Below are 26,877 nucleotides of genomic sequence, written 5' to 3'. Positions count from 1 at the left end.
GCATGCGGGAAACCGAGCTTATGGATCAGAATTTTACTTGCTGCACCTGGGATTGTCCTCCTTAGATCAACTGAGGAATTATTAGGTGTTTCTCCTTGTTTGTTTCACCTCTTCTCCCCTCCCTCCTTTGTCTTCCTTTGTCTCTTGCTTTTTGGCTATCTCCTGTTTCCCCTCCCTACATACATGGATAGAGGTAGAGGGGTGTGTGTGTGTGTGTTGTGTGTGTGTGTTGTGTGTTGCTCTAGGAAGTTGCTCTGCAGTGCCCTACTGTGTGAGGCCACCCCAAATTGGGCCTGAAATGTGCCTGGTGGCGTTGTATCCCACAGTGATCCTGGTGCCATCCTTGGCCTCTCTTGGTGAGAACCTCAGCTCCGTTCCTCAGTCTCTACCGCCCTGAATTGCATGTGAGCAGTTGGGTCTGTATATTGACAGGGTACGGAGACTCATGGTCCTTTGTTTCATACTCTTTGAGATCAGAATAAGAACTAAGTTTACCGTTCTTGTTGATGAATTTTTCTTGCTTCTTGCATTATTTAGTCTCTTGAGCATGGTTCATGATTTCACTCTAACATGCAGTTCTCCTCAAATTACTTGCTCCTGAATAATTCTGTGACTTGTCGATCTGGTCTGTAGCTCATCTGATAGCGCACTTTATTCAGGGCACACATCCAATGTCATGAAATTCCAAGATCCAATTGGTTAGGTTTGATATCAGGGCTCTTGGGTCCTGTTCCCAACTTTGCACTGACTGGCATGTGTGATCCTAAAGGACCAATAGGTCAATCTCTCCTTTCTCAGCTTCGGCTTCTCCCTCTTTCATCGGGTAGGAGATCTAATTAATGATCCGTCGTTGACCTACCTATCCTCGACGGCTGTGCTGTGGGGGGCAGGGCCAGCTTTAGGTTTTTTGCCCCTCAACAAAAAAGATTTTGTTCTCCCCCACACCCCCAACCCCCTGCTGCCCGAGCCTGGGCTCTCTCTCCCCATAACACCCTACCTGTTCGCTCCAGTCCTGGGCTTTCCCCTTCTGACCCTACTTCTGCCATCCGCGCCCTGGGCTTTCCCGCCCCACCCCAACCCTTTTCCACCCCACCCTTGGGGCTCTCTCCTCTCCACACACCCCATGCGTTGGCCTCCAGCTCTGGGCCTCTCTCCCGTTTCCCGCCTACCAGTTCTTCCCCCACTTCCACTTCGGCCCCACTCTGCTGCCCCTTGCCGCTGTGGCTCCCACCTACCCACCACCACTGCACCCTGTCCGCCCCAGCCTGCGGCTCCCCCCTACCTCTAACCCTCCTGTCCGCCCAGCCTGCGGCAGGGTGGTACGATTCAGCAGATTATTTGGTATGTGCACACGACACTGGACAGGATTGTTCCACTTTGGTTACAGAGCTGCAGTAAAGGGAATCAATTCCAGCTTGTGTGACTTGGAAGGATCTCTAGGACATGCGTATTCAAGACTGTTCCTCCAACAATATGAGGAAAAGTTGACGGTGTCCTTTTTTATTCTTTGTTTCTTATTGGGGAAATTTGCCAAATGGGAATATTCACTGTCCTTCCTTTTAAACAAAACAAAACTTAGGGAAAAAAAACGCAATGGCTGTTGACAAAAACGTTCGTCCTAATAACCACTGGAATGGTATTTCTTGCTCCTGTTTATCCTACTATATTTCTACAGCCAAATAGCAGTCGGGTCAGTGTATTTTGCATTGGAAAATGAAGTAACAGCTGCCCATTCCTGAGCTTGTACGAGGCTCCTTGATGTTGAGGTAGGTTCAGATCTTGTGGAGCAGTGGCTTAGACCTCCGTTTAATCCATTAGCTAATCCGGAAAGAAAAGTCAACTTTCTGCTTCACGGTTCAGAAGAGAAATCCTCCTTACTGCCTGGTACTGTATTTTCTTAATAGCTGCCCAGGGTCCCAGTTTAAAGCCTCCCCTCCTTACTTTTCATTTTAAATTCTTGTGGATCCACGTACCTCCCTTGCTAGTTCAGTGAGCAGGGCCCTGTCCTTTTGTCCCCCCATTCTTCTTGGGGATCAAGTGAGGTCACACCACACTATCCTAATCCCAGTCTGGGAGTGTCTTTCTGAGGGTATATCTGGGCCAAAAGGCTTCTAGTCACAAGTCGTGGATTGAGAGAGGGCATCCATGTTTCATTATTTTAATTTTTGCTATACTGCAGTGGTGACTGCTATGTCGGTTAAATAGTGACCCCCCCCCCCCGGCGGGTTTTATGAGGAGGACCTTTATTCTGGAGTGGGACGATGTGTGTGAGGAAGCCAGCGCAGTTGGCTGAGAATCGCGAGAGGGCATAATTTCCCAGATTCAACAATCTTGGACTGTTGTTAGTGTCCTTTTATCTGCTTTCTCTGGCTGGGTTGTCTCTTAAGCCGAGCAAATGAGGGTGTTGCCCACAGGAATGTTGTTTGCTCCTAATCCGCCCGAAGGGCCATCAGATATGTCTGCTCTTCTATCTAGCCAGGCCTAACATTGACAATTTGATTTGTGCCTTATGGCTCCGTCCCCTCGACACAGGGTGCAGCTGTCTAGGAGTTTCTTGCCTTCTCACGCCTGCTTCATTCACTCCTACATTCATTCCTAACAGGGGCGATTTCTTATGCTCAAGTGGATGGAATCATTCTATATCTTGAGCAAAAAGAGCATTTTTCTGTTTTCTTTATATGACACTACCTGTGGGGCCCACATTATAACACTATTTGACCAAGGTTCACAAACAAGTCATAGAACAAGTTACTCACAAAAAATGCATAATGCAGAGATTTTCCTACAAGAAGTGCATTGAGTGTGCTGTGTGCAGTAATATCCATGTGACCCCCTGGTGTGCTTTTGAATTGGGCTATCTTACTGGGAGGGAGGGCAATTGGGGGGAGGGACAGTGGGGATTCTGGTTCTTTGGCATGAGAGAGGTCGGTGCAGTTGGGCAGGACAAGGGTAGAGTGTGGTCAGTGAGCCAGCTAGGGGTGCAAAGGGCAGGCATGGGGTTTTCTGGCAGGGATGGGAGCGAGGTGTTTAAGAGGAGGGCATAGTGTGTGGATGGGACCTGACTAGAAGGAGTGTCAGCAGGGGGCTACGTGGTGTGAGAGGGGTGTGAGTGGAGTGATCTGATCACCCTAGCGGGTGCCATTTCGTATCTCCCTGCCCCCAACCTTTCCTTTCGCCCACAGCTAGTTTTGTGGGGCGCGTCTGGGGAGGATGGGCTTGTTTCTGCGGGGCGATGCCGAGCACTGAGGTGGTGTGGCGCTGCGGTGAGTGTGTTTCAAGGGGTCTGGATGGCACAGCAGGGGAGCGCCAATTATAATTCCTTGCCTTGGGTGTTATAATAAGCCTGGTACATTCAGAGACCCCATATTTTGCAAGTGCTTTGTCAATCGCTGGCCAACACTTGGGACACCCTAGTTGGGATCCCCTCAAATTTCCCTGAGACCTCGTCTTCAGTCCCCAACTTCTTTGTGACTCCATCTGGTATCACCCCTTCCCTCGCAAAAAGAACCATTCTTTCAGAATAGTCCTTCTTCACCTGCCCCTTAATTTTGTGCTTTCACAGGGCTTGGGCCTATCGTCACTCTCTTTGTCCCTCTCCCTCCCCGCAGGGAATATCATGCCACTGAAGCGCTGCAGGTCCGCCTGGAGTGGGTGGTGGGTTTGGCTAGGAACCGAAGCAGAGGCTAGCTGGGAGCCAGAGGGTTGCTGGGAAAAAGGAGGCAGAGAGAACAAATCCCAGGAACCTCCAAACGGGATTCAGCTCCTGGGCGGGCTCTGGCCAGCCTGGGGTTGCGTTGCCTCGAGTGGGTGGCTCTGGACAGGGACCTAGGGGCGGGGTCTGATCCTGGGGCGGGGCTTCTGCAGAGACCGGGGGCGGGGCTAGCTTCCTGGGGGCGGGGTCCGGCACAATGATGACGCGGAGCCCGGGAGTCAGCAGCTGCTCCCTGTTCTACCACGTGCTGCCCAGCAGCGGCTGGAGCCGCCCGAGCGGAGCGGAGCCGCTGTGTCCAGCTGCAGCCCAGGATCTGCCCGCTGGGACTCCAGGTGGGGACAGTGATGGGCGGCCCGGGGTTCCCTTTAGTGGCTGGCCTGGGGGGGAGGGAGAGCAGGTAGCATCAGAGCGGGGGCAAGGGCAGAGGTGGGGGGGGTGGGGGGGGGGGTTTGGGACGGTGCTTGCTTTAGCCAGGAAAGTCGGGGGGGAGATGTGTGTTTCTGTGTGAGTGTCCCGGGCACCAGATGCGTGCCGCACTTGGGGTGAGCCACGCGGTGTATACGTTTATGCAGGCCAGAAAACTGCACCTAGTTGCAAACTGGGGTCGCTCATAAGTGTTCGTGACACCGTTGGCACTGTAGGGGAGTGGAGCTGCTGCAGCAGCCCCCGGCCCCTTCCTTTCCCTCCTGGGGAGCTCCCCAGCCCCTCTCCCGCTCCCCCGTCCCCTTTGTGCCGGTTGCGGGGCCTAGGCCGGGGCACGAGCGCAGCGCGGGGGGCTGGCTCCAGTCCTGCAGACTCCGCGGTCTTTGGCCAGCGCGTGGGCGGGGCAAGGGCCCGGCAGCTCGGATGGGACACGCGTGGGCTAGATCCTGCTCCTGCCGGGGGGAGCGACAGGGCTAGGTGGTGTTATTGGGGGCGTATTAGTGGGTGCTAATGCCCCCCCCCCAGCTCTGCCTGCCTGTGAAGAGCAGCCGATCTGGGAGGGGGCGACGGGGTCGCGGGATAATGTGGGTTGGGGGGGAGGCGTCAGGATCGGCCCGCTAGGGTACCTGCTTCAGCCTGGGAGACCGACGGGAGTAGAGGAAGCTCGCCGCGGCAGCAGCGGTCTGGGAGTATGTCAGTTTCCTGACTCTCCCTGAGAAGCGGAAGTGAGTAGGCGGGGAGAGTACGGAGCCGGAGTGCGAAGCCTCGTTGGGCGCGTCGGCATCTGCCTGGCTCGCGTGGGCCGTTGGAGCTCTCCAGTGGAGCCGTGAGAGGGTTTGTGACGTTGGGCTCTGGGCAGTCAGGATCGCCGGCGGTGGAGGCCGTCATTAAATCCCCCACCCACTGCCCGGCCGTGGTCCTGCTCCGGGTGGGGCTGGTAGCCGCCTGGGCCGCCTCCCGGGTCTGCCCCGCCCCGCCGTGCCGGTTAGCTGCGGCCTCCAGGTCCCGGGCTGAGCCCGGAGGGCGGGTGCCGGGCGTTTGACATCTTGTCCACAGTGTTACCGGGGGGGGACCCGGCGTCTCGCAGAGCCGGAGTCTTGCTCCCGTGGGGGCGCGGGGGGAAGGCAGCGGCCGCGGGGGTCGGCATGCTGCTTCCCGCAGGAGCCAGCGCCCCGGGGCTCTCGGCCAGGCTCTGCCCTGTGGGTCCCGCGGGGGGGGCCCGGCGCCCATCTTATCATGGACGGCTCCTGCGTGGGGCTGGGTGGAGAGTCACTAGAGTGCCCCGAGACAGAGGGATGAGGAAGGGGCGGTGCTGAGCTGCCCTGCGGATTTACGCTCTGCCCCCCGCGGAGTGGAGACCCCCTCTCCCGTCCTGCCACCTTTCTCCCATGAGAGAAGCAACGAGCCATCCAGAGGTGACCCCCAAAACCCTGGAAAAAAAGTTCCCTGTTCCCCTCCCCCTCCATCATGCCTCAATTTGCCTCTCCCCTTCGCCCATGGCAGTTCAGATCTCAGTTATGGGGGTGTTCCCCATTTTCACGCTGCAGGATTCTGTCTTGTTGGGTGGGAAATGGCAGTGTCCCTCCCCCGATGTATTTGCTGAACTGGCAGAGGGTGAATGGGCAGGGCTGGGGGGCGCCTAGAACGAGGACAACCTCTGGGCTGGGCTTGGGGAGGCCCCTCGTCTGCTGGCTAACAGGCACCGTGGGAGGCCAGAAAGGAGGGGGGCAGGCATCGGCCAGACGGAAAGGAATGGAAAAGAGTGAGGATAGGCCCCACGGGTGGTAGACGGTACGCAGCCCCAAAGTGTTTCACTAGTCCAACTTAAACTCCGTCCACTCCCCCATAACCTGCTAGTCAAATTCCTCAGACCCCAATTGTTCAGGCCCCTCCCACAGCAGACCGAACCTTCTTGCACGTCCATGCTCCCGCCTCCTTCTCCCTGGTGTCAACAGACATCGCCCAGGCGCATCCCATCCTCCTTGGCCCATGTGAGTAGTGAAGTTAATCAGCAAGAAGAAATCCAATCCCACTCCATTCTGGTCCTTGTTGAACCTTAAATTCTCAAACTTATCTCTTGATTGACAATCAAATCCTCGAAAACTGACGAAGTACAGAAGAAACTTCACGACCAAAAGTACATAGCGCAAAGGAAGTAGTCCATATCTAGATATAACTTACGAAGCAGAAGCAAGTAGAGATGAGGCTCGCCCAGATTAACTATACGAGTAGTCAAGTCTAAAGAAGAAATAAGATACATGAATTCAGATAAATCATAAGCGACCTACAGTGTTGGCTAGAGTGAAACCATTGATGCTCCTAGTTTATGCAAATATTTAGGTTTTGTGCCCTTTTTCTCCTCATGTTCGTGGAATCACTCTGTATATAATTCTTGAAAATCTTCCTGACTTTTCTCTCCAGTGTGTGACTGAGATCAGGAGTCTCTTTATTGTATTGAGTGTTCTGGTGCAGGCCTTGGCCTGAGATTCAGGTCCACTCAGGTTGTGTCCGGGCACTGCCAAAACCCTGAGTTTGGGGCCCTGAGTTGTGCCAGCGCGACTGCACACGAACCCCTACGAGAGCGGACCTTGTTGTTTGCCAGACGTTGCATTCTAGTGACTGGGATGGAGCTCTGTGGCGGCCACATGTTCGTGCCTGGTCCATGCATACCACAGTGAAATCAGGCTCCCATTGTTGTCCAGGGCGTGCGATGAGAACAAACATAATCAGAGACCTTTTTTCTTGGAGCTGCAGAGACCCCGTGAGATCTTGGCACGCTGTTTCGCCAGCGCTGCAGGACCCCAACAAGGTATCATGCATCGGTATGTTGTGAGCAGGTGCTGTGGAGACCCCAACATCAGGCCCCCATTGTGCGAGTAACAGACTCTGGACCAAGATTCACTGCCCCCCCTTTTGCCAGGAGCAGCCGTTGTCACGATGCCCAAATTTCTTGCCTTATTTGCTGGTGTTCTTCAAATGCTATGATCTTGTGTACCCCGTTGGGTCTGGCTATTGCATTGGGCCCTGTATCCAGATCACCCCGCCATCTCACTGTCTGGTATAGTGTGCACGCAGAGCCACTTTGACAGAGATCCTGGTCATCACATTTTTTGCCATATGCTGCAGGACCCAAAAAACAACAGGGGATACCTCTGTAATGGCTGGGAGTTGCGAGAGTCCAGCTGGTCATGCCCCCGTGTTTGTTGCAGGTGCTTGCACAGACACTGCCAATCAGGGTTCCATTGTGACTGTGTGTGAAAGCTCCGGCAGGTATCTCTACCCTGCTTTTAAAACCCCCAGCTGGCTTCTTACCAGGTGCTACGCGTGGCTCACTGGGCTCAGGCCAAGGGGCTGTTTAATTGGCAGTTGTAGATGTCTGGCTCAGGCTGGAGCCAGGCTGTAGACCCACTGCGAGTGGAGGGTGCCAGACCTTGCTGAGACCCCGCTGTGAACATGGATACAACACAATTAAACAGCTCTGAGCAATGTAAGCCCAAGTCAGTGGGCACGGACAGTCGCCTCGGTGTCTGACTAGTTTGCATGGAGAATTGGACAAAACTGGGAACTGAACCAGTTTGTTCTAGTTCTTGCCTCTCCCCTATCACAAAGCCCTGCGTGTGTGTGTGTTACAGCATATTTTGGTCTGTAGTTTGCCCTTGCATTGGCTTCCAAGGGAGGCTGGATTTCCTTCACTGGAGGTTTTTCAGACCGGGTTAGATGATCACCAGGTCTGGAAGTCTGGGATACTTTGAGTTCTGCCTCAGCACAGGAGGCTGGAGTAGATGACTTCAAGATCCCTTCTAGGCCTACATTGAAATAATTCTCTTTTGTGCTGTGTCCTGTTCTACTCTGAGCTGTATTTGTGTGGTGCTGTTTGGAACTGTGATTGCACCGATGTTGTATTGCAGTTTTTATGGTACATTATATTTGCCTCAGCTTGTTTTTGGTGCGTGCTTGTTGGTTTGAGTTAGCTATTTCATGCTGTACTTTGTCTTCTAGTATGTCGTCGTTTGCATTGTGTTGCTTTTCTTTCCTTTGTATTGTCGTTTTATGCTGTGGAGTGTAAGTTGTTGTTTTTCCCCCCCGAAATGTCCTGACATTATGTTGTGGGGGTTTTATTTCTGTTATGTTGTGTTTTATATTATATATATATAATATATATTATAATATTTATAATTATAATATTATATTATTATTATATCTATGCATATCATCCTGAAATGTAGGGTAGATAGGACCTCAGGTGTCATCAGTCCAGCTCTGTCTGCCGAGGCAGGACCAAGTATATGTAGATTATCTCTAGACAGAGTTTGACCTACTCTGTTTTCAAACTCTCAGGGAAAGAGAGACTCCACAGCCCCCTTTGTGTAAGACTATTCCAGAGCTGAACTGCCTTAGCTCTGGTGACGCCACCAAGTTTTGTGTGTGAGCAGCTCTGGAGAGAGAGGGAGACCCAGTGAGGTGGGCAGCTGGGTAAAAGAAACTAAAGTTGGGGAGGAAACGTTGACATATCAGGTCACCCAGGCTGTCTGTGACCGAGCTGAAATAGGTTCTAGTGCCACCGTACTGCTGTTTCTGAAGGTCTCTGCCACACTGGTGTTTTAGGCCACTGGTGCAACCTTAGTATAGACAGATTTTACTCACTAGTGCACTTGATCGGTAACGGTGTGGTACTGGCAGCATGTCCCAGTTGGAGATCTGAGATGGTGGGGGGGGCGGGGGAAGTGACCTCCACCGAGGCTTGGGGCTGTTATTGACAGTGCAGCTGGTAAGGGAGGGGCAACGTGTAAGTGCTGGAGGTATGAAGCCAGGAGCACAGCCCCACAGGGTTGACACTGACTTCTCCTTGACTGAGGGCACCCCACCAGCTGAGGTGGTTTGTCCATGGATGCACAGGTTGTCCTGGCAGGGCAGCTCATCTGCAGTCCCTGCACACACTCTTCCTGCAGCCTAATACAGTGTGCCTGGGACCTGTTCCAGTGCAGGTGAAGTGTCTGGAGTTACATGGGTCTGTTCTGGCTCTGTCACGGACCTGTTTAGTGAGTGACAGCCCCTCTCTCTGTAACACTGTCTCCAGTGATCTTAGAGCATGAGGCGCCACAGCCTTGGCAGACTATAAAAGCAGGCACAAACCCCAAATGGTGTGAGTCTGTATGAGAATTTCACCAACCATATCATGGTAAATGCCGTTAGTCTAACTGCGACAGCTTAACGTGGAATCCAGACAGGGCCCCTTGGTGATCCCATATATCTCGCCACGCAGGTGAGCTCAGCTTCTGACGGACATGTCCCTTACTCCAGGGGTCTCACCTTTTTCTTTCTTGAATCCCCCAATGATGGGAAATTCCACACAACCCCTAGGCATTTTCTTCAGTGCTTAACCGCTCTGACATTTGGCGGAGTTTTTCCTAATGTCCGACCTAAACCTCCCTCTTGCTGCAATTTAAGCCCATGCTTTTTGTCCTGTCTTGCAAGGGTTAAGAAGAACAATTTTTTTCTCTCCCCCCTCCTTGAAACGACCCTTTATGTACTTGAAAGCTGGATCCGTCCCCTCTCAGTCTTCTCTTCTCCAGACTAAACAAACCAATTTTTCAGTCTTCCTCAATTAGGCCATGTTCTCTAGACCTTTAATCATTTTTGTTGCCCTTCTCTGGACTTTCCCAATTTTCTTTTTCTTCTGAAATATGGCCCCCAGAACTGGACCACTGCTCCAGTTGACGCCTAATCAGTGCGGAGTAAGGCGGGAAGAATTACTTTCTCGTGTCTTGCTTACATATGCTGCTTTACATCTCGGATTATACTTGCTTTTTGCCAAATAGTGGTGTAACATTTTGACTCCTATTTTAGTGCTTTGATCCACGTGATCCAGAATTCTTTCTCCGTCAGTGCTTCTTCCTGGGCCGTCGCTTTTATAGGACAGGTGTATCGTGATATGGGTACCTGGGCTGGTATTCCCCTACCGCTACACATTCCCTACCACCCACAAGCAGGGGGACAGGTGGAAAGGATGAATAAATCTCTAAATGTTGAACTGTCTAAAGTATGTAATGACTTAGGAACAAACTGGGACGTGGTACTCCCATGGGTCCTTATGAGGATCCGTCGCCGACCAAACCGCATGACAGGATTTAGCCCATATGAAATTCTTTTTGGAAGACCAATGCCAGGTTGGGAAAATTTATTGTATCCCCCAGAATGGGAAACTCTTTCAGCATTGGCCACCACAACTTGGACGAATAGCTATAAGTATTGGTTGGGTACTGTCCAGGGAGTGGCAGCAGCACAGCAAGCAATGGAACAGCAAAAAATGAGTCAGGCATTTGATGGACATAGTTACATCAAACAATGGAAAATCGGAGATCAGCTGATGGCCAAAGTAGACCCGCCAATTAAATAATGGAAGTTTTACAAGCTTTAATCTTAGAGCTCCATCTGCACCCCGCTTATTGTTGTATGTTGCTTGGGGGCAATTGAAACGCTTTGAATTGTCCAGACCTTATCCGGTCAGATAATTAAGTGCAAGAGGCCAGTTTACTTGGGGTATTGGTAATATGATCACCATCTGGTGGAACAACAAGGACACTTCCGTGTGGATACTGGACCAAGTAGGAAAACAGCCGTTGTGGATGTTAGGGCCAGGCATCTCATCGATTAATAATGTACCCATCGCCCCTTTAGGAACAAGGTTCCTGTTCTTAAATGCACTAAGTGATCAGATCATACTGGCTTTGTTAGATAGGGATTATACCCAGGAGGAGCCAGTGGAAAAGAAACAGAAGCGGCTGATGTAAATGGTCCTGTATTAGATACTATGGCTATGAAGTATTGTTGCTATAAAAACAAAACAAAACAAAACAAAAACCTAACACCACCTTTCGTGTATCCATAAGAGAGAGGCGAGTGTTGCTCTGTATTTTTACAGGTTAAGATGCCAACATGAATATGGACCCTGGCAGGCGTTTTGGTGATAGCCCAAGACTCAAAGGGACTGGTCGATGTCGTCAGGCTCAGTCGAACACATTCGGTTACCAGGACCTTCTGGATCAAGACAGCAAATAACTCTGATGGATGGGAGATAGCAGAGCTGGGACAGCACACAGAGGGAACACATGTACACAGCCGAGAGATATCAACAATGAACAGAGAGAGCACCACACTGGTAGGCATCTGACAACACAAGGGACTGGCCTAGATGACCTCTCGAGGTCCTTTCCAGTTCTATGATTCTATTAACCAAAGGCCAGAGAAGAGCAGAATCAAAGGAGTCGCTCTGGGGGATTCTCCCCGTCATTGTCCCCAAGGCAGCTCTCTCAGGTTTACAAAGTGGTTTGATGCTCCAGCCTTTATACAGTCTCTCCTAGGAGTGCCCCTTTCAAGGGCGGGCCTAGTTTTAGCTTTTGGGAAGTGTGACCCCGGGGGCACTGAGACTGGGCCTTCTTGCCTCAGCACATCTTGTTTCTTTCTGTGGCTGTCCAGTGAGTCTAAATGGGTAGATACTCCTGACAGAGACTGTGAACATAAGAACTGCCCACTGTATCAGACCAATGGTCCATCTAGCTCAGTGGCCAATACCAGGTGCTTCAGAGGGAATAAACAGAACAGGTAATCATCAAATGATCCACCCCGTCACCCATTCCCGGTTTCTGGCAAACAGAGGCTAGAGACACCATCCCTGTCCATCCTGCCTGACACTGGCAGATGAGGTGTTAGTTCTTGCAAAAGTCCCCATGTCTTCATTGAATAGGGACAAACACATAGCTGGAATCAGTCTGACTTACCTGTGTTACTATTAGGTATTAGGATTATAAGAATGCATTTACACTTTATTGAATGCTTTATTGAGTTGCTCCCTGGGTTAATATCTGACTAGTTGCATTGTGAGCCTCTGTGGCTATATAAATCACCAGACAGGAGAGAGACTTTACCAAGGTGAAGTGCTGACTGGCAACCGAATGTATTACACCCTGTTTGGTAGGAAAGGTTCATCAACACCAGAGGGACTATTATGTGATGTTAAAGATGAAAACAGACTGTTGTTGTGCTCTTGACTTCCCATTAGCTGACTTTGCAGCTCAGAGCACATGGCAGGAAGGGGATTAAAAAACCCATACAGAAGGAACTGATTATTTGTATGCTGCTTGGACTCTGGGTGGGGAACAAAGTTTCTAGGCATAAGCAAGACATTCCCAGCTGATTAGCCTGGGTTAGTCCTAAGGAAGATACAGGGCTTTCTTATTATAGAAGTTTCAATTACTTTTTGAAATTTAAGACTGTAACTTGTCTCCATCTATAAGATTACCTGCTTTAACTTCGTAAACAACTCTTGTTTCCTTTTAAATAAGTCTTAATACAGGTTATTACAGGACTGGCTACAAGTATTGTCTTTGTTGTGAGATCTAAGATTCAACTGACCTCAGTAAGTGACTGGTTCTTTGGGACAAGGTCAGGCTTGACAAAGCCCTGGCTGGGATGATTTAGTTGAGGATTGGTCCTGCGTTGAGCAGGGGGTTGGACTAGATACCTCCTGAGGTTCCTTCCAACCCTGATAGTTCCTTCATGATTGGTTCCAGTAACCCTGAACCATTTGGCTTGATATGGTCCGGGGGTAAGCAGTGGATTCCAATCCATGGGTCCTGGCAGCTGAGGCCACTAGCAGGTTTCAGGGTCACGGCCAAGCAAGGCGAGCATTAACTCACTGAAGCCCCAGGGCAGAAAGCTTAAGTCCCAGGCATGGGGCTGAATGTCCAGGGTCCTGCAGTCCACCACCTCAGGGCTTGAAGCAGAAAGCATAGCTAATGTTAGATTAATGTGGAGTCCTGCTCTGGCAGGACCTTCCGAGAGAGGGAAAAGAAAGTGTTCGAGGACTCAGTCAGAGGTTGAAGTCTGGACACACTATTTGGTTTAGAAGAGGTCTTGTCCAGTCAGGAAGGTGTCTAATTGCAGCGAGGGAAGGAATGGCAACTGATGGCTGGAGGGTGAAGAGTGTTCTGGAGTATGGTGGGAGAAAGAAGCGTCTGGGGGCGCAAAATTGTGAGTAACCGCGAGCTGGGCAAGTCCTCCATAGAGAACACCCTGCTCTCCTGTGCACTTTCCACTCGCCCTCTTGTGTACCCGGCAGAGAATGACCAACCCTGACCCCACCTCCACAGGCGCCGTGTCTCAGGACTCTCCCAGTTGCACCCCACTAACTTCTTCCCATTTGGGGGAGAGCTCGGGAACAAATTACCACCAAGATGAAACTCAGCTGAATGCTTGCCTGTTCTGGTGCCACAGGGGCCTCTGCGTGGTGAACAGGCAGAAACTTAGCAACTTCAGGCAGAATGTATGTCTTCAAGCCCAGAAAAAGAAATTCTGTGCTGGACAGTGAATTCTGTGCAAGGCAGTGGGCTGAAATCCTACAGAGTACCTCACACCTGCACAAACTACCTGCTCACTTCCCATTCTTCTCTCCATGGTGCGAGTCCCAGAGTTGCTGCTGTCAGTTATGCAACGGCTTTCACTCCCGTTCATGTGCTGGCAAGCACCGTTAATCGTGAGAGCTACCTCTTACTTTGTCTCATTCACATGGGAAGTCTCAGTATGACGGGGAGTAGCGAGTGCGGAGGTGTTGAGTACAAAGGGCGAATAGTTGTTAGTACCATGTTTGGTCCCGGTATAGCAAAAGCTATTTTTAATCTTTTTTTACGTTACCCAATGACTCTTATCCACCTTTTGTCTCTCCATTAGAGATCTTGTTAAGTGCGAAGGAGACAACAGGAGACAGAGCTCAGGACTCACTCAAACTTTTAAATCTCTGAAGAAACTACATTTTCCCATAACTTACTTACTTCCGGCAATCCCACTTCATCTTCGTGTTGCCTCCTTTGTATATAGTAATATTTTGTCAGCTATACCGTATAACAAGTCTCTACTAGATACTCACAGCTTAATCCTAAGATATTAACATGACTTAGCTAACCAATTGTTAGCGTCTCAACACCTTTCTATTTAGTTTAGCCACACTAGCAAAATACTATACGCAGACAGAAATCAATCACAGAATCCAGATAGAGCCACGCGAAAATAAATATACAGAACAGAAGTGAGATTTCTCAAAATATCACTCGAACTACAGGACATCAGGGGTCTCCAGCTGTGTCTATTGAGTCAAGTGAGTTCTTAGCCAGACACAAAGCTGTCAAACTACATTTATTCTATGGCGCTCCTTCTCTTGGAGGTGTATCAGATTTCAATCACTGTCTTATGCTGTGCCCCGACTGCCTTATTGTTCAATTAGACTGGTTTGGAATGGTGAGGACGTGACCAGACATTTCCAGTTTATGGCTGCGCTAAAAACCAGGCTCAGACTGTCACAGTAATGGACAGCCACTACAATGACAGTTGATTGAATCTCTCGTTTTATTTCCTTTTGTTCTTTTTGTTTATTTTTTTTTTTTATTTTATTTTCGTGTATTGTTTTTCTTTTTACACCCTAGTAATCCTAGCTAGTGAGATATAGAATACACCTAATCTTGAGTATACTGGCCTTTGCAGTATTCGGCTGCGATTATATATCTTATCTCAACACCACCCCGGCAAGACTCAGCAACTAGGGCCTTAATCCAGTTTGAGTGAACTCTCACTCCTGGAGTGGCCTGAGCAGCCACTGAAAATCCTTGTGCCTTACCACACGGCCACAAGGAGTTTACTAGTTTCTCCCTCTTTCCGAGACTGACTGGAGGCAGCGCAGGGGGATACATTAGTGGGTTATGGGATTAAAGATGAAAAATTCACTAAGAACACATGATATTTGTGTGTTTATATTAAATCCCCAGATCACCACAATCCCGAGTCCTCCTTCTGATGAGCTATAAATATCTAGGGTCTCAGCTACTGCTCCTGCAGTCAGTTCTGCCCTCCCTACTTTCTAAAGCAGCTACTTTTAAGACGGGCAGGGAAACATGAAGTAATACGTTTGAGCCAAATTCCAGAAGTTGCTGAGCAATGGAGAATTCATAAAATGAAACCAAGGTTCCGTCTCTCCAAGGACCTGGCCCTAGTGCAAAAGAAACAGACACAGAAAATCTGAATGGCCACTTCATAACTGACAAAATATTATTAATCGTTCACTTCTGGAATTTACAATACAGAGAAAACAACCCAGTGGACAGTGATATTCCTGAAGGAAAGATTCTCATGTTAGATCATTACCGTTTGTAACCTGGAACTTTATACACTCAATGCCGAACTTGTAGCCCGTATGGACATTTTGCCTTGGCTAGATCAACTCTTTACAGGGCTTAACGAATTACGAGGATTTTGGTAGCCCTTTTCAGTTGTGAGATTTACCAGTCCCCTAACATATTGCAATTGCTGTTAAGTGGGTTTTGTGAAAATTCATCGTTTGTCTATTCTTTCCTTTATGTCAATAGATAGGATATTTCTATTTTTAAGCCCTTCATATTTCAAGTGTTCTATATTCAATGTCTAGCAGGCTGTGGTGGAAAGTTATGGGGGTCCTCAGACAGACTATTAATTATAACAGTAACTGCCGCTGAGACTCTAGCACAGCTTGGGGGCTGTGGGCAGGGGGAGCAGTTCTGGAGCTGGGCCTCTGTCCTCTCTAGCTCCCATGGCACATGGCTCTGGCAGCATCAAGTGGGTCCATCACTACAGGAGAAGATTGGGGTAGTGTCTGAGATCAGGGTGAGAATTGGAGGGGGGTCCATGCTCAACAATGGGGGATGGAATTCACCTCCCAACTCCTCTGCAGAGCTCAGCAACTAGGGCTTTATCCAGTGAAGTGAATTTCACTCTGGGTGACTTTGAGTCAGCCACGGAAAGATCTTTGTGCCTTAGGTTCCACACCGGCCACAGGAGTTTACTAGTTCTCCCTCCCCAGATGGCCGGGGGCAGCCAGGAATAATTAGTGGGCTATGGGAATTAGAAGATGAAAATTCACTAAGAACAATTATATTTGTGTGTTTATTTTTAAATCCCCAGACACCCACCAATCCCCCTCCTCCTTCCAATGAGCTATAAATATCTAAGGGTCTCAGCTACTGATCCTGCAGTCAGATCCTGCCCTTCCCCCCTGTCTAAAGCAGCACTTTTAACAACAAGGCAGGGAAACATCATGTAAATACTTTGAACCAAATTCCAGAAGCTGAGAAGTTCAAATGAAACCAAGGTTCCGTCTCTCCAAGGACCTGGACCCTAGTGCAAAATACCAGACACTCCCCAGAAATCTGAAATGGCCACTTCCTAACTGACAAAATGTTATTAATCTATTCCTTTCTGGGAATTACCAAGAAGAGAAACAACCCAGTGATGGTGATATCCTGAGGAAAAGATCTCATGTGTCTTTAGATCATACCGATTTGTAACCTGGAACTTTATACACTAAAATGCCTAATTCATAGCCCTGCGGTGATTGCCTAGTGTCACTACAGGGCAGAATTAAGGCTGATGCCTTAGTTTTGAATTTCCATCCCCTAACTTATTGCAAAATCCATTTTGTCTATTTCTTTCTTTTAATTTCAATACAGAGCGATATTTATTGTTAAGCCCTTTTTTCAGTGTTTACAATTTCAATGTTCAGAGTTGTGGGAAGTTATGGGGGTCATCAGACAACAATTATTTAATAACAGTAACTGCTGAGATTCCAAAAGCCAAATCATATAACTGTTCAAAGAGAAATTGTCAATGTCACAGGCAAAATGTACAGTGTAAATCTCCTTAAATCAAACTCCACTTTCTCCAGAAGCATTTCCGTATATTACCTATATAAATATTTTTCCATGTGTGTGTGTGTACAGTAAAATCAACGTTTGCTGCAATTTATTCATAAAAATCCAATGCTTTCAAGTGTCATTTTAAGTAATTAAGTACTTGAATTCTTTCACTTCCTAGACTGGGATGTATTTCACTCTCAGTACCATAACCCCCTCGTGATATAGCTCCTGTCCGGGAGCTCTGATGAGGCAAGTGGCATTATGATCAGAAGGTGACACACTGACACATGAGCAGAGACACATGAGGGAGGGTGGAGGATGAGGTAACCTGGAGGCTACCAGAGTTGAATGTGGTCCTAAGAGCAAACCCTCTCTGAGCCTCTCCTCTCTCCCACCTCCCACAGTCAGTAATTCTGAGAAATCGTTCCCTGAAATCTAAATAGCCTCAGTATGAGACACAGTGATTAACCTTAGGGGCTGCAGTGCCAACCCCCTGCCTTGACGAGGGGGATGAAGAATTGCTGTAGAAATGGGTTAGGCTGGGAGAGGGCACAGCTGAAGTGAGACTGGGAGCTCAGTTGACCAAGAGGCCAGAACTCATAGGAGGGTTGGGAGAAGAAGTCAACAGGACTGCGTAAAGGCATTTCAGTGTATTTTCTCCATTAACCATTCTGCCATGTATTTAATTTAGAAACATCTAAACACCCTGGAGCTAAGCTGGGTTGATGTATTTTCACTTACATTGGTACAGTTTTAATTAGGTGCTTAATCAGATGCCCATGCAACACAAAGCAGTCAATAATGGGTGTGCTTTCATTCATTAACTGACTGTGTGCTGTGCATCGCTTTTAAAAAAATTGGTGTGAGCGAGTGTCAAAATTTTGGGCATTAAAAAATGGAAATTAAGTGTCAGTTCATTTCTTTTTTAGCCCTTTTGCCTTAAAACACACATTTGACTCTTTGACGTTGCTTTATTCGCCCCACCAGAAAATGCTATAGGGAACCCGGTCATTACAGCCGACCTTCACTAGGTACAGTTCTACCAGCTATGGGCCAACTTCAAATGGTTCTGTTTCCTTTATCTTTCATTCAGCTTTGCAATTCTTAGATCCCATTTAAAAGCTGGAAGTGAAATAACCAAAGCAAGTAAAGAAGGGAGCGGCATCGGGCATAGGTAGGGGGAAAACAATAAATGGAAAGAACTGACTATGCACAAAGGAACATCGCAAACTATCAGAGCCTCAGACCCTCGTCCAAGTGAACCCACCCCAGCCAGGCATATCAAGCTGGGTTAAAAATCACCCAGCCCGTCTGGCAGTGAACGCTGCGTGTTCCAGGCAGAGCTACGGTGTGTGCGTCTGCTCTGCTGACGTGCTGCTTTGGTACGGAATGCACCACGGCCACAGGGAGCAGAGACATGGACTCCTACAAAACACAATCCCAGATACACCTCCAATGCCACATCCCCCCCACCTCCCCACTGTCTGCCATCCCCTCCCCTACCTCCACATGGCCATTCTCAGCCTATTGCTAACACTTCCTCCCAGCCTTCAGCACTATAAATAAATAAAACATGGTGTTACAAAAGGTAGATCGTGCCACAGAAACCTGATCTGGATGTCAGTAAGGTTTTTGATACAGTTCCACATGGGAAACTATTCGTTAAATTGGAGAAGATGGGGATTAATATGAGAACCGAAAGGTCAATAAAGAATTGGTTAAAGGGGTCTACAAGGGGGTCATATTGAACGGTGAGTTGTCAGGCTGGAGGAGTTACTAGTGGAGTTCCTCAGATCACTCTGGGACCAATCTTACTCAACACTTTTATTAGTGATCTTGGCACAAGAAGTGGGAGTGGGACACAAAGCCGGGAGGGATTGCCAATATGGAGGAGGACAGGAAATCATACAAGAAAAATCTGCATGTCCTTGAAAGCTGGAGTAATAGAAATGGGATGAAAATTAATAGTGCACAAATTCTAGTTGTTAGTCTCCAAGTGCATAATTTTGCAATAAGCTGGGGATTTATCAATTGGAAGTGACAGAGGAGGAGACTGGTTGATCACAGGATAATTATGAGCTGCCAATACAATGCAGCCGTGAAATAGGTTAATGCAGTCCTAGGATACATCAGGTGAGGTATTTCCAGCAGACACATGAGAGGGTTAGTACTGTTATACAAGGCACTGATGAGACCTCATCTGAAATACACCTCTACCTTCTGCCCTTAAAGTCTGTGAGTCTATAAACTGTGCTTTGTGTTGCACAGACACTGATGGAGATCAGGGCCCCATCGTGCAGCACATGGCAGAGACTGACTGAGATCAGCCCCCCCATTGTGCTGGGCACTGCACAGACAGAGAGGGACAGTCCTTGCCCCAAAGAGATCACAATCCAAGGAGACAATGGGTAGGAGGAAAACAGAGAGGGGCTGTGACTTCCCCAAGGTCACCAAGCAGGTCAGGGACAGAGCCAGGAACATACCCCGTAACGCCAGAGCCACATCACCACAGCTTGGAAAGGTCCCCAGACCCCCATTGTATTAGGCTGCAGGAAGAGGTGGTTTGTCCATGGATGCACAGGCTGTCTTGGTAGGGCAGCTCAGCTGCAGTCCCTGCACACAGCTGGGTGTGTGTGTCATGGGTCAGGAGAAGTCAGTGTCCAGTCCTGTGGGGCTGTGCTCCTGGCTCACACCTCCAGCACTCACTGCTGCCCCTCCCTTACCAGCTGCACTGGTCAGCCAGACCCAGGCCTCTGTGAGGTCACTGCCCTGCCCACTCCACCCACTTCAAACTTCAAACAGGGACATGGTGCACCAGTGCCAGAGTGCACTAGTGTAAATTCTGTCTGTACTAAGGGTTTGCACCAGTGCCTAAAACACCAGTGTGGCAGAGACCTTCAGTGCCCAAAACAGCAGTACGGTGCACTAGAACTGGGATCTAGTTCTAGCTCTGTCACAGACCTTGCACACATCAATGTCTCTCCTCCCCAACTTTAGTCTCTTTACCCAGCTGCCCACTCACTGGGGTCTCCTCTCTCTCCAGAGCTGCTCACCACTAAAATCTGTGTGTGTGTCACCAGAGCTGAGGGCAGTTCAGCTCTGGAATAGTCTTACAAGGGGGCTGTGGAGTCTCTTTCCTGGAAGTTTTTAAGAACAGGTAGGACAAACCTCTGTCAGAGAATCTACATATACTTGGTCCTGCCTCGGCAGAGAGAGCTGGACTTGATGACATCTTGAGGTCTATCTAGCCCTACATTTCAAGGATGCTATGCGATATATATACGTAAAAAACATACAGAGAAAAAACTGCGCAACAACAACATGATGTCAGGCCACCATTCAAAAAAAAACAACAAAAAAAAAACTACATTGCACAGCATAAAATGACACAATACTAAGGAGAAGAAAGCAACACAATGCAAACTAACACACCTTAGGACAAAAGTACACAATGCAAAATAGCTCAACTCAAACCAACATAACACAGACACCAAACAAGCTGAGGCAAAACAACGCACCATAAAACTATGCAACACAACATGGTGCAGTCACACTTCCAAATGGCACCATGCAAAACAGCTCAGTGTAGAACAGGGCACAGCACAAAAGAGAATTATTTCAATGTAGGCCTGGAAGGGAACTCGAGAGGTCGTCTACTCCAGCCCTCTGTGCTGAGGCAGAACCAAGTATCCCTAGACATTCCCAGACTGGGGCATCTCTAACCTGGTCTAAAAACCTCCAGTGAAGGAAATTCCACAGTCTCCCTTGGAAGCCAATGCAAGGCAAACACAGGCCAAAACAACACTGTACACACACACACTGGGCTTGTGGATAAGGGGAGAGGCAAGAACTGAAACAATCTGGGTTCCATTCCCAGTTTTGCCCTAAATTCTCCATGCAAACTTGAGCAAATTACTTCAGCTCTCTGAGCTTCAGTTTCCCCATCTGTAAAATGGAGAGTCATCTCCCACCATTGGCCTATTTAGCCTTTGAGTTTTTTGTGACAAGGCCTCTCTGTCACCTTGGGCATGTCTACACTGCAGTCAGGCACCGGCGGCTGGTCCGTGCCCGCTGACTTGGGCTCACACGGCTCAGGCTGCGGGGCTGTTTAATTGTGGGGTTGATGTTCCAGCTTGGGCTGCAGCCCAAGGTCTGGCACCCTCCCACCTCGCAGGGTCCTACAGCCTGGCTCCAGCCTGAGCCCAGACATCTACACTGCAATTAAACAGCTCCTTTGCCTGAGCCCTGTGAGCCTAAGTCAGCTGGCATAGGCCAGCTGGGGGGTTTTAACAGCAGGGTAGAGATACCCTTGTGTCTTTTCTGCACCTGTCAGAATGGGGACCCTGATCTTGGTCAGTGTCTGTACAGAGCCCTGCGCAACAGGAAGACTGATCTCAGTTGGGGACTCTGCAACTCCCAGCATTACAGGATCCCTGATTTTGTTTAGGGCCCCTGTAGCAACTGGCAAATTGTGAGGGCAGGATCTCTGCCAGGGTCTGTGCAGTGCACAGTACAGTGGTGGGGTGTGATCTTTGTCAGGGTCAGTGCAATGCCAGACCCAACTGGGACACAGATCTCAGTCGAGGTCTCTGAAGTGCCCAGAACAATGGAGGCAGCGGTTTGGGTCACAGTCATGCGCTGTCTGGCATAAGGGGGGCCGTGATCTCGGTGCAGGTCTCAGTTTTACCTGGCACAACAGTGGGGTCTGATCTCACCCGGGGTCTCTTCAGTGCTTGGCAAAGCAGGGCCCAGATCTCAGCTGGGGTGTCTTCAGCACCTGGCAGAACAGGACCACACTCAGGATGATAAGAGCCCTGATCTCAGTCACACACCTGGAGAGAAAAATGGCCAGATTTTCGAGAATTTGATATCAGGATTTCAGAACTGAGGAGAAAATGGGGCACAAACTAAATATTTGCCAATATAAGGGACAAGCATCAACATGTGGAGAGATTTTATGTCACCATTCAACAGTTCAAGAGAAAAGAGGGGAAACTGGAGGGGATTATACAGGGATATTGAATCAACAACAGGCTGCACTACTGTGCCCTTTCACCCAAACCCCTTCCCTCCCTCATGTGCCCCTAATCCCAGGCTGTGCCTCCTCACTCATACCCCCTGCGCTTCCTCCGCACCCTGAACCCTGCGTGGTGCATACCCCTTCACCTCAAACCCTGCCCCGCACTCAACACCTGCCCCTTCCTGAGCCCCCAACCCTACACTGTGCCCCCTTTACTCTAACCGTTGCATCCTCCTGCACCCAAATGGGGAACCTGACCTAGATGCACAAAGCAGCTGGCATTGCTGCTCGCTCCCCACTGGACTGCTGCTCCCCGCCCCCATGCAGCCCTGGGGGCGTGGGAGGGGGAGCAAGGAGCGATGTCAGGGCTTCCAGGCTTCCTGCACCCAAGTCTACTTTCCCTGCAGGGCTTGTGTAAGGGCGAGGGCAGGGTGAGACCGCTGCTCCTGATGTCTTTCAGCCACAGCCAGGTGGGGAAGTGACCTGGGATGCAGGGAGCCCTGGGGGTGGGGTGGTGTGTGTGTGTTGTGTGTGGTGTGTGTGTGTAGGAGAGATATGAGGAGTGTGTGTATGTGATGGAGTGTTTTGTTGCAAGGACTGTGTTGCTGGAGGCAGGGCGGGAGGAGGGGCCCCTCTGCCTCTTGGGCAGTCCCGTGGCTCTGACAGCCTGGGGGTTGTCCAACTGCCCCTGCCAGCTCAGATCTTCCCCACGCAGCTGTTATTGCCTCCCTGGCCGCTCATCAGCCCAGCGAGCTCTTGCAGAGGTCAGATGGCGAATCCAAACCCTATGCTGCATCCTTTGGGGTGGGGCACCCGTACGGCCCCCCGTAAAGCAGGTCCTGGGTGTGGAAGACATTGGATCCCTCTCCCACAATCCCCCTATGGGGATGAGTTGGGGGATTCAGTCCCTGATTTAATTTCTGTCTCTTCCAGCGCTTACTTGGGTTGCTCTCTGCTTTCCATCCCAACTTCTGAGGATTTCTCTAACCTTAACCGTTAACGCGTACACCACACCTCGTACTTTCACAGGGTTCACATAAGTGGAAAGGGGGATTAAGGAAAACTATTCTATAGGGAGAAATTTCTTTAATTGTTGAGCTTTTATTATTACAATGAAAATGAATTAAACACAAAGTTTACTTTTACGAAGAAGAGACTTATTTGTGTTGATCAACTGAATTCTACTGGAGAAATTAAATGTCTTGGTCTTTTTGTTAGTAATATAGGGAAATGGGGTATCCTGAAAAAGCTTCTGTTGATGTACTTACCCCCTTGGCCTAAAAGGTCCTGATGTAAACCTCACCTCCTAAAGGATGGGGTGGAGGGGAATGTGTGTGGAATATAGTAGAGGGAAAACTGACCAGTTTTGATTTGAATGGGTTTGGTATTTCCAAATGTAAACTTATTTTGATTAGCTCCCAAGTCAATGTACTGCATAGGTGTGTTTAGGAACAAAGAAGAAGGGTCAGAGAAAGTGTGGCCCCTCTTACTGAATGTGGCAGGGCACACACGTGACAGTTGATGTGATAAAGCTGAAGTGCTTCAGTGCCTTTTTTGCCTCGATTTCACAGGACGATGGGCAGGCAGTTGGGGAGCGAGTGGTGAGCAGTCCTCAGAGTGAAAGAAACAAGATTAAGGACTATTTAGAAAAGCTGGACATGACCAAGTCCTTTGGTTCCGGATTAAACGCATCTGAGGGTCCGGGGGAGTTGGCAGATGTGACTGCAAGCCATTGGTCATTATCTTTTGAAAACTCGTGGTGGATGTGGGGGAGTGTCTCGGATGGTAGAAAAAGCAATAAATTTAGTTGCCTGTATATCTGCACTGCACTTTTGTCTTGCAGGCCCAAAGCCCCAAGCCTGAGTCAGCTGACCTGGCTTTGAGACAGGTGTCCTGTTGTGTTAATCACAGTGTAGACATACTTAGGCTACATCTACAGTGCAATGTGATGGCCTGCCCTGTCACATAATCAAGGGTCATGTGGCTTGGTCTATAGGGTAAAGTTTGCTAGAGTGTCCGTGGTCTCGGCTCAGGCTCCATCTTCCTGCTCTAGGAGCCATAAGGTTGGAGGCACTTTCCTAGCGAGTGGAAATGGTAAAACCGCAGTGTAAGCTATTCCTGGACTCATGCATTTCTCCATTTGGGTCTGTCTGCTTTGGGCAGGCGACATGACACGTCCTGCTGCTTTTGTTATTTCAAAAGGGCGGTTTTAGGATTTTCATTCTCACACACAGTGCACCAAAGCAGGACTCCCCTGGCGTGTAAACTAAAAGAGCTGCCCACAATTCTTGGCAAGCCACAATGATGAACATTTGGTGTGAGAGCTCAAGACCTGCCCTGTCCCAGGGGAGGGAAGTCATCTGTATGGGCTGGAACATGACCTATCAGCTCTTAACTCCAAACTTCAGTACACTTATTATCAGTGCCCTTGTGGCCTAATTTAACCAATAAGAGCAGCCCACACTGGACTTAAGGTCCAATCTCGCTCTGTGTTTGTCCTCTGGCTGTAGCCAATACCTGGTGTCTCAAGAGCTTACTCAACAGGCACACTGCGAAATTTGAACCAGGATGCTCCTGTTTACAAGGCAGGTGCTTTAGCCAGCTAAGCCATCAGTGGCCTGCCTGTGGCTAAGGGACACTACCGACACTTGGACTCCCTGACCATCCCCACCAGTGCCTGACAGGCTTTCCATGTGTTTTGGAGTCTGCCAAGCAGAGGAGCAGGTGAGGTTTTTCCTTGGCCAAGCTTTTGTGTGTGTGACTCTTTTGGCCAGGGTCTGCACTGCCCAAAGTTATTTTTGGCAATGTATATTGCTCGATGTGTTGAAAAACCACACTGCGCTCCCTCGGTTGGCACCCTTCCCTCTGTCACAATCCAACCCTCCCTATTCCTCAGTGCGCCTTCAATCCCAACTCGATGAGCGGCCTAGAGCTTTTTGCAGTAAAACTTTAAGTGACAAAATTGTCAGTGGTAAATGCTGCTTGTTCATTATCACCATAACTGGGCTCTCCTCCAGTACCACAATGCCTTGCCGCTGAACTCACCTGCCCTGCATTCCTGGCACAGAAGTTGAGCCCCTTCCTCTTCCCTTCCCTAGCTCCAGGGCAGGTTCTGACGCATGAGCTGTTAGCGACACGGGGTTAGGGTTGATTATACTCATTGCTTGAGGGGGTGTTAAATTTTTATTATACCTTAAGTATTAGTCTACACCGACCTGCAATTTTGTAGCGTGACCTGGGTGCAAATAATCACTGACACACCTTGGGAGTAAACCTTCCCTGCTCCTTGCTTTTACGATCCAAACACGAGCAAGCTTGTCAGGCCCAGTGGGGATTGGCAGAGAGTCCGATGTGGCAGACATTTGATGCTTTAAGTAACAGCAGGCACCTATGGTGAGCTGGTTACAGCCCTGTTTATAAAACAGGAAGATCTGTTCACCTCCTAGTGGTGTTGGTTGAGTGGCTTTTGGGGCCTGGTGTTGGTGACTGTACGGAAAACAAGATTCAAGAGGCTGGACGGTACCTTTGGTCTGCCCAGTGTGTGGTTTTTCTTAGTGGTTTAATTACGCTCACAGGCGCACTGTAATAGGAGTTACTGCAAGTTTGGGTGTTTAAAGAGCTTGGTAGGTCAGTGGTCCAGTCCCCTCAATGCAGTTTTACCATTTCCACTTGCTAAACCTCCCTTCCGACTTTGGGGCTCTAGAGCAGGGGACTGAGCCTTGGAGCCGAGAACGGGACACTGCAACTTTACTATAGACCCCACGCCGCATGACCCTGATTAAACCACACGGGCAGCCATGGGTGTTTCTTGCACTGGGACGTAGCCTAATTGTTACGTCTTACACTTGCGATTACCACACCCAGAGGCACCTGTCTCAAACCCCGGCCAACTGACGGCTATGGGGCTTGGGCTGCAAGACTATAAATTACCGCGCAGAAGATGGACTGAGCCCAACCTCTTGAGGCCCCCAGGAGGGGTGAGGGTTTCTGACGGGGCTTCCGTGTGAACACAACTATCTGCAACCACAGTTTTTAGCCCCTCAGCTTAGCTCCATGGGCCCAAGTCAGATTGACCAGGCCAGCCTGCTTGCCATCTTCTTATCCCAGGAGAGATGGACTCTGATGGGTACCGTCTCCATGCAATGTCAGCCCCGGAGGTGTGGCACCTGCTGCTCAAAGCAGCAGCTGGAAGGCCCCATATTTCACCACTCTATATAACGATGATTACGGTTTGTACAAAGTCTGCCTGGTGAGGTATCATTCAAAGCTTCGGGTCGTGAACATCATATTGTGCTTGGACTCTGTGCTGTTTAGCATGGTTGGGGAAGTTTGTGAAGTTTGCTCTGTGTGTTACTGAGATATGTTTATGAGGTTGGGAAATGCCCCCCCACCAGCCTTCAGGTGCGACAATGGAGGAGCCAGACTCGCTGCTGGCCATTAACAGGGATTCACACTCCCAAGGACTATTCCCAGGAACGGTGTACAATGCAGACTTCTCCGAGATAGCACAGCGACAATGCATTGCTGACTCACATCCTAGCAAAGAGATTTCTAGAAAGTGGAAGAACTATGAAGAGGGGACTCATGGACTTGGCATCCTCTTCCCCCACAACTCAACCACACCGAACCCCATCTGGAGACAAACACTGTAACTGGGAAATAATAATACATTTCCAACAAAGTCCCCAACAGGACTAGCATTGGTTTTCCGCATAAAATTTTCAGTTCAGTTGGGGAATTTTTCTTTTCCCAGTCAGGACTTTGCCCAGGGAAAGCAAGGGAGAAAATCTTTTGAGTTGCCTCCTTCAGAACAGCCTGGCCTAGACACTAGCTCTGGTTCACTGTGTGGTTTTGCTCAGGTTAGGGATTTAATTATTTGGGAAGCTCCAGGTGTTTGGGGGAGATTATGGAGGCTGTTCCCTTTTGCGAGAGAAAAACTAAGAAATTACAGGCTAGAGAATTTTTTAGAACTCTTGAGTTTAGACATTTTATTGAAGCAACGGAAGGGC

General features: G+C 49.3%; 4 protein-coding genes across 8 annotated transcripts in view; 2 read left to right on the top strand and 2 right to left on the bottom strand.

The window, feature by feature from the left end:
* Nucleotides 1–18,637, bottom strand: part of LOC142047422 (uncharacterized) — a 423,729-nt gene extending 405,092 nt beyond the window's left edge. Inside the window, 1 exon segment of the mRNA XM_075070365.1 lies at nucleotides 18,352–18,637. Within this exon segment, the coding sequence (XP_074926466.1) occupies nucleotides 18,352–18,365 (14 nt within the window). The 5' untranslated portion in view covers nucleotides 18,366–18,637.
* Nucleotides 1–26,877, top strand: part of LOC116816556 (uncharacterized) — a 568,924-nt gene that overhangs the window by 336,350 nt on the left and 205,697 nt on the right.
* The window catches only part of LOC116836048 (uncharacterized), a 616,551-nt gene that overhangs the window by 476,562 nt on the left and 113,112 nt on the right, over nucleotides 1–26,877 (bottom strand). For both annotated transcript variants that reach the window (XM_075070386.1, XM_075070385.1), the window contains exon 2: nucleotides 21,564–21,680. The gene's annotated coding sequence lies outside the window, so the exon portion shown is untranslated. The remainder of the gene's footprint in view (nucleotides 1–21,563; nucleotides 21,681–26,877) is intronic.
* Nucleotides 1–26,877, top strand: part of LOC116818371 (uncharacterized) — a 316,403-nt gene that overhangs the window by 260,815 nt on the left and 28,711 nt on the right. The window lies entirely within an intron of this gene.

The sequence above is a fragment of the Chelonoidis abingdonii genome, chromosome 11, assembly GCF_003597395.2.
Source record: "Chelonoidis abingdonii isolate Lonesome George chromosome 11, CheloAbing_2.0, whole genome shotgun sequence".
Classification (NCBI taxonomy): Eukaryota; Metazoa; Chordata; order Testudines; family Testudinidae; genus Chelonoidis; species Chelonoidis abingdonii.
The sequence above is the reverse complement of the archived record's forward strand: the minus strand, read 5'-3'. Positions and strand labels throughout refer to the sequence as shown.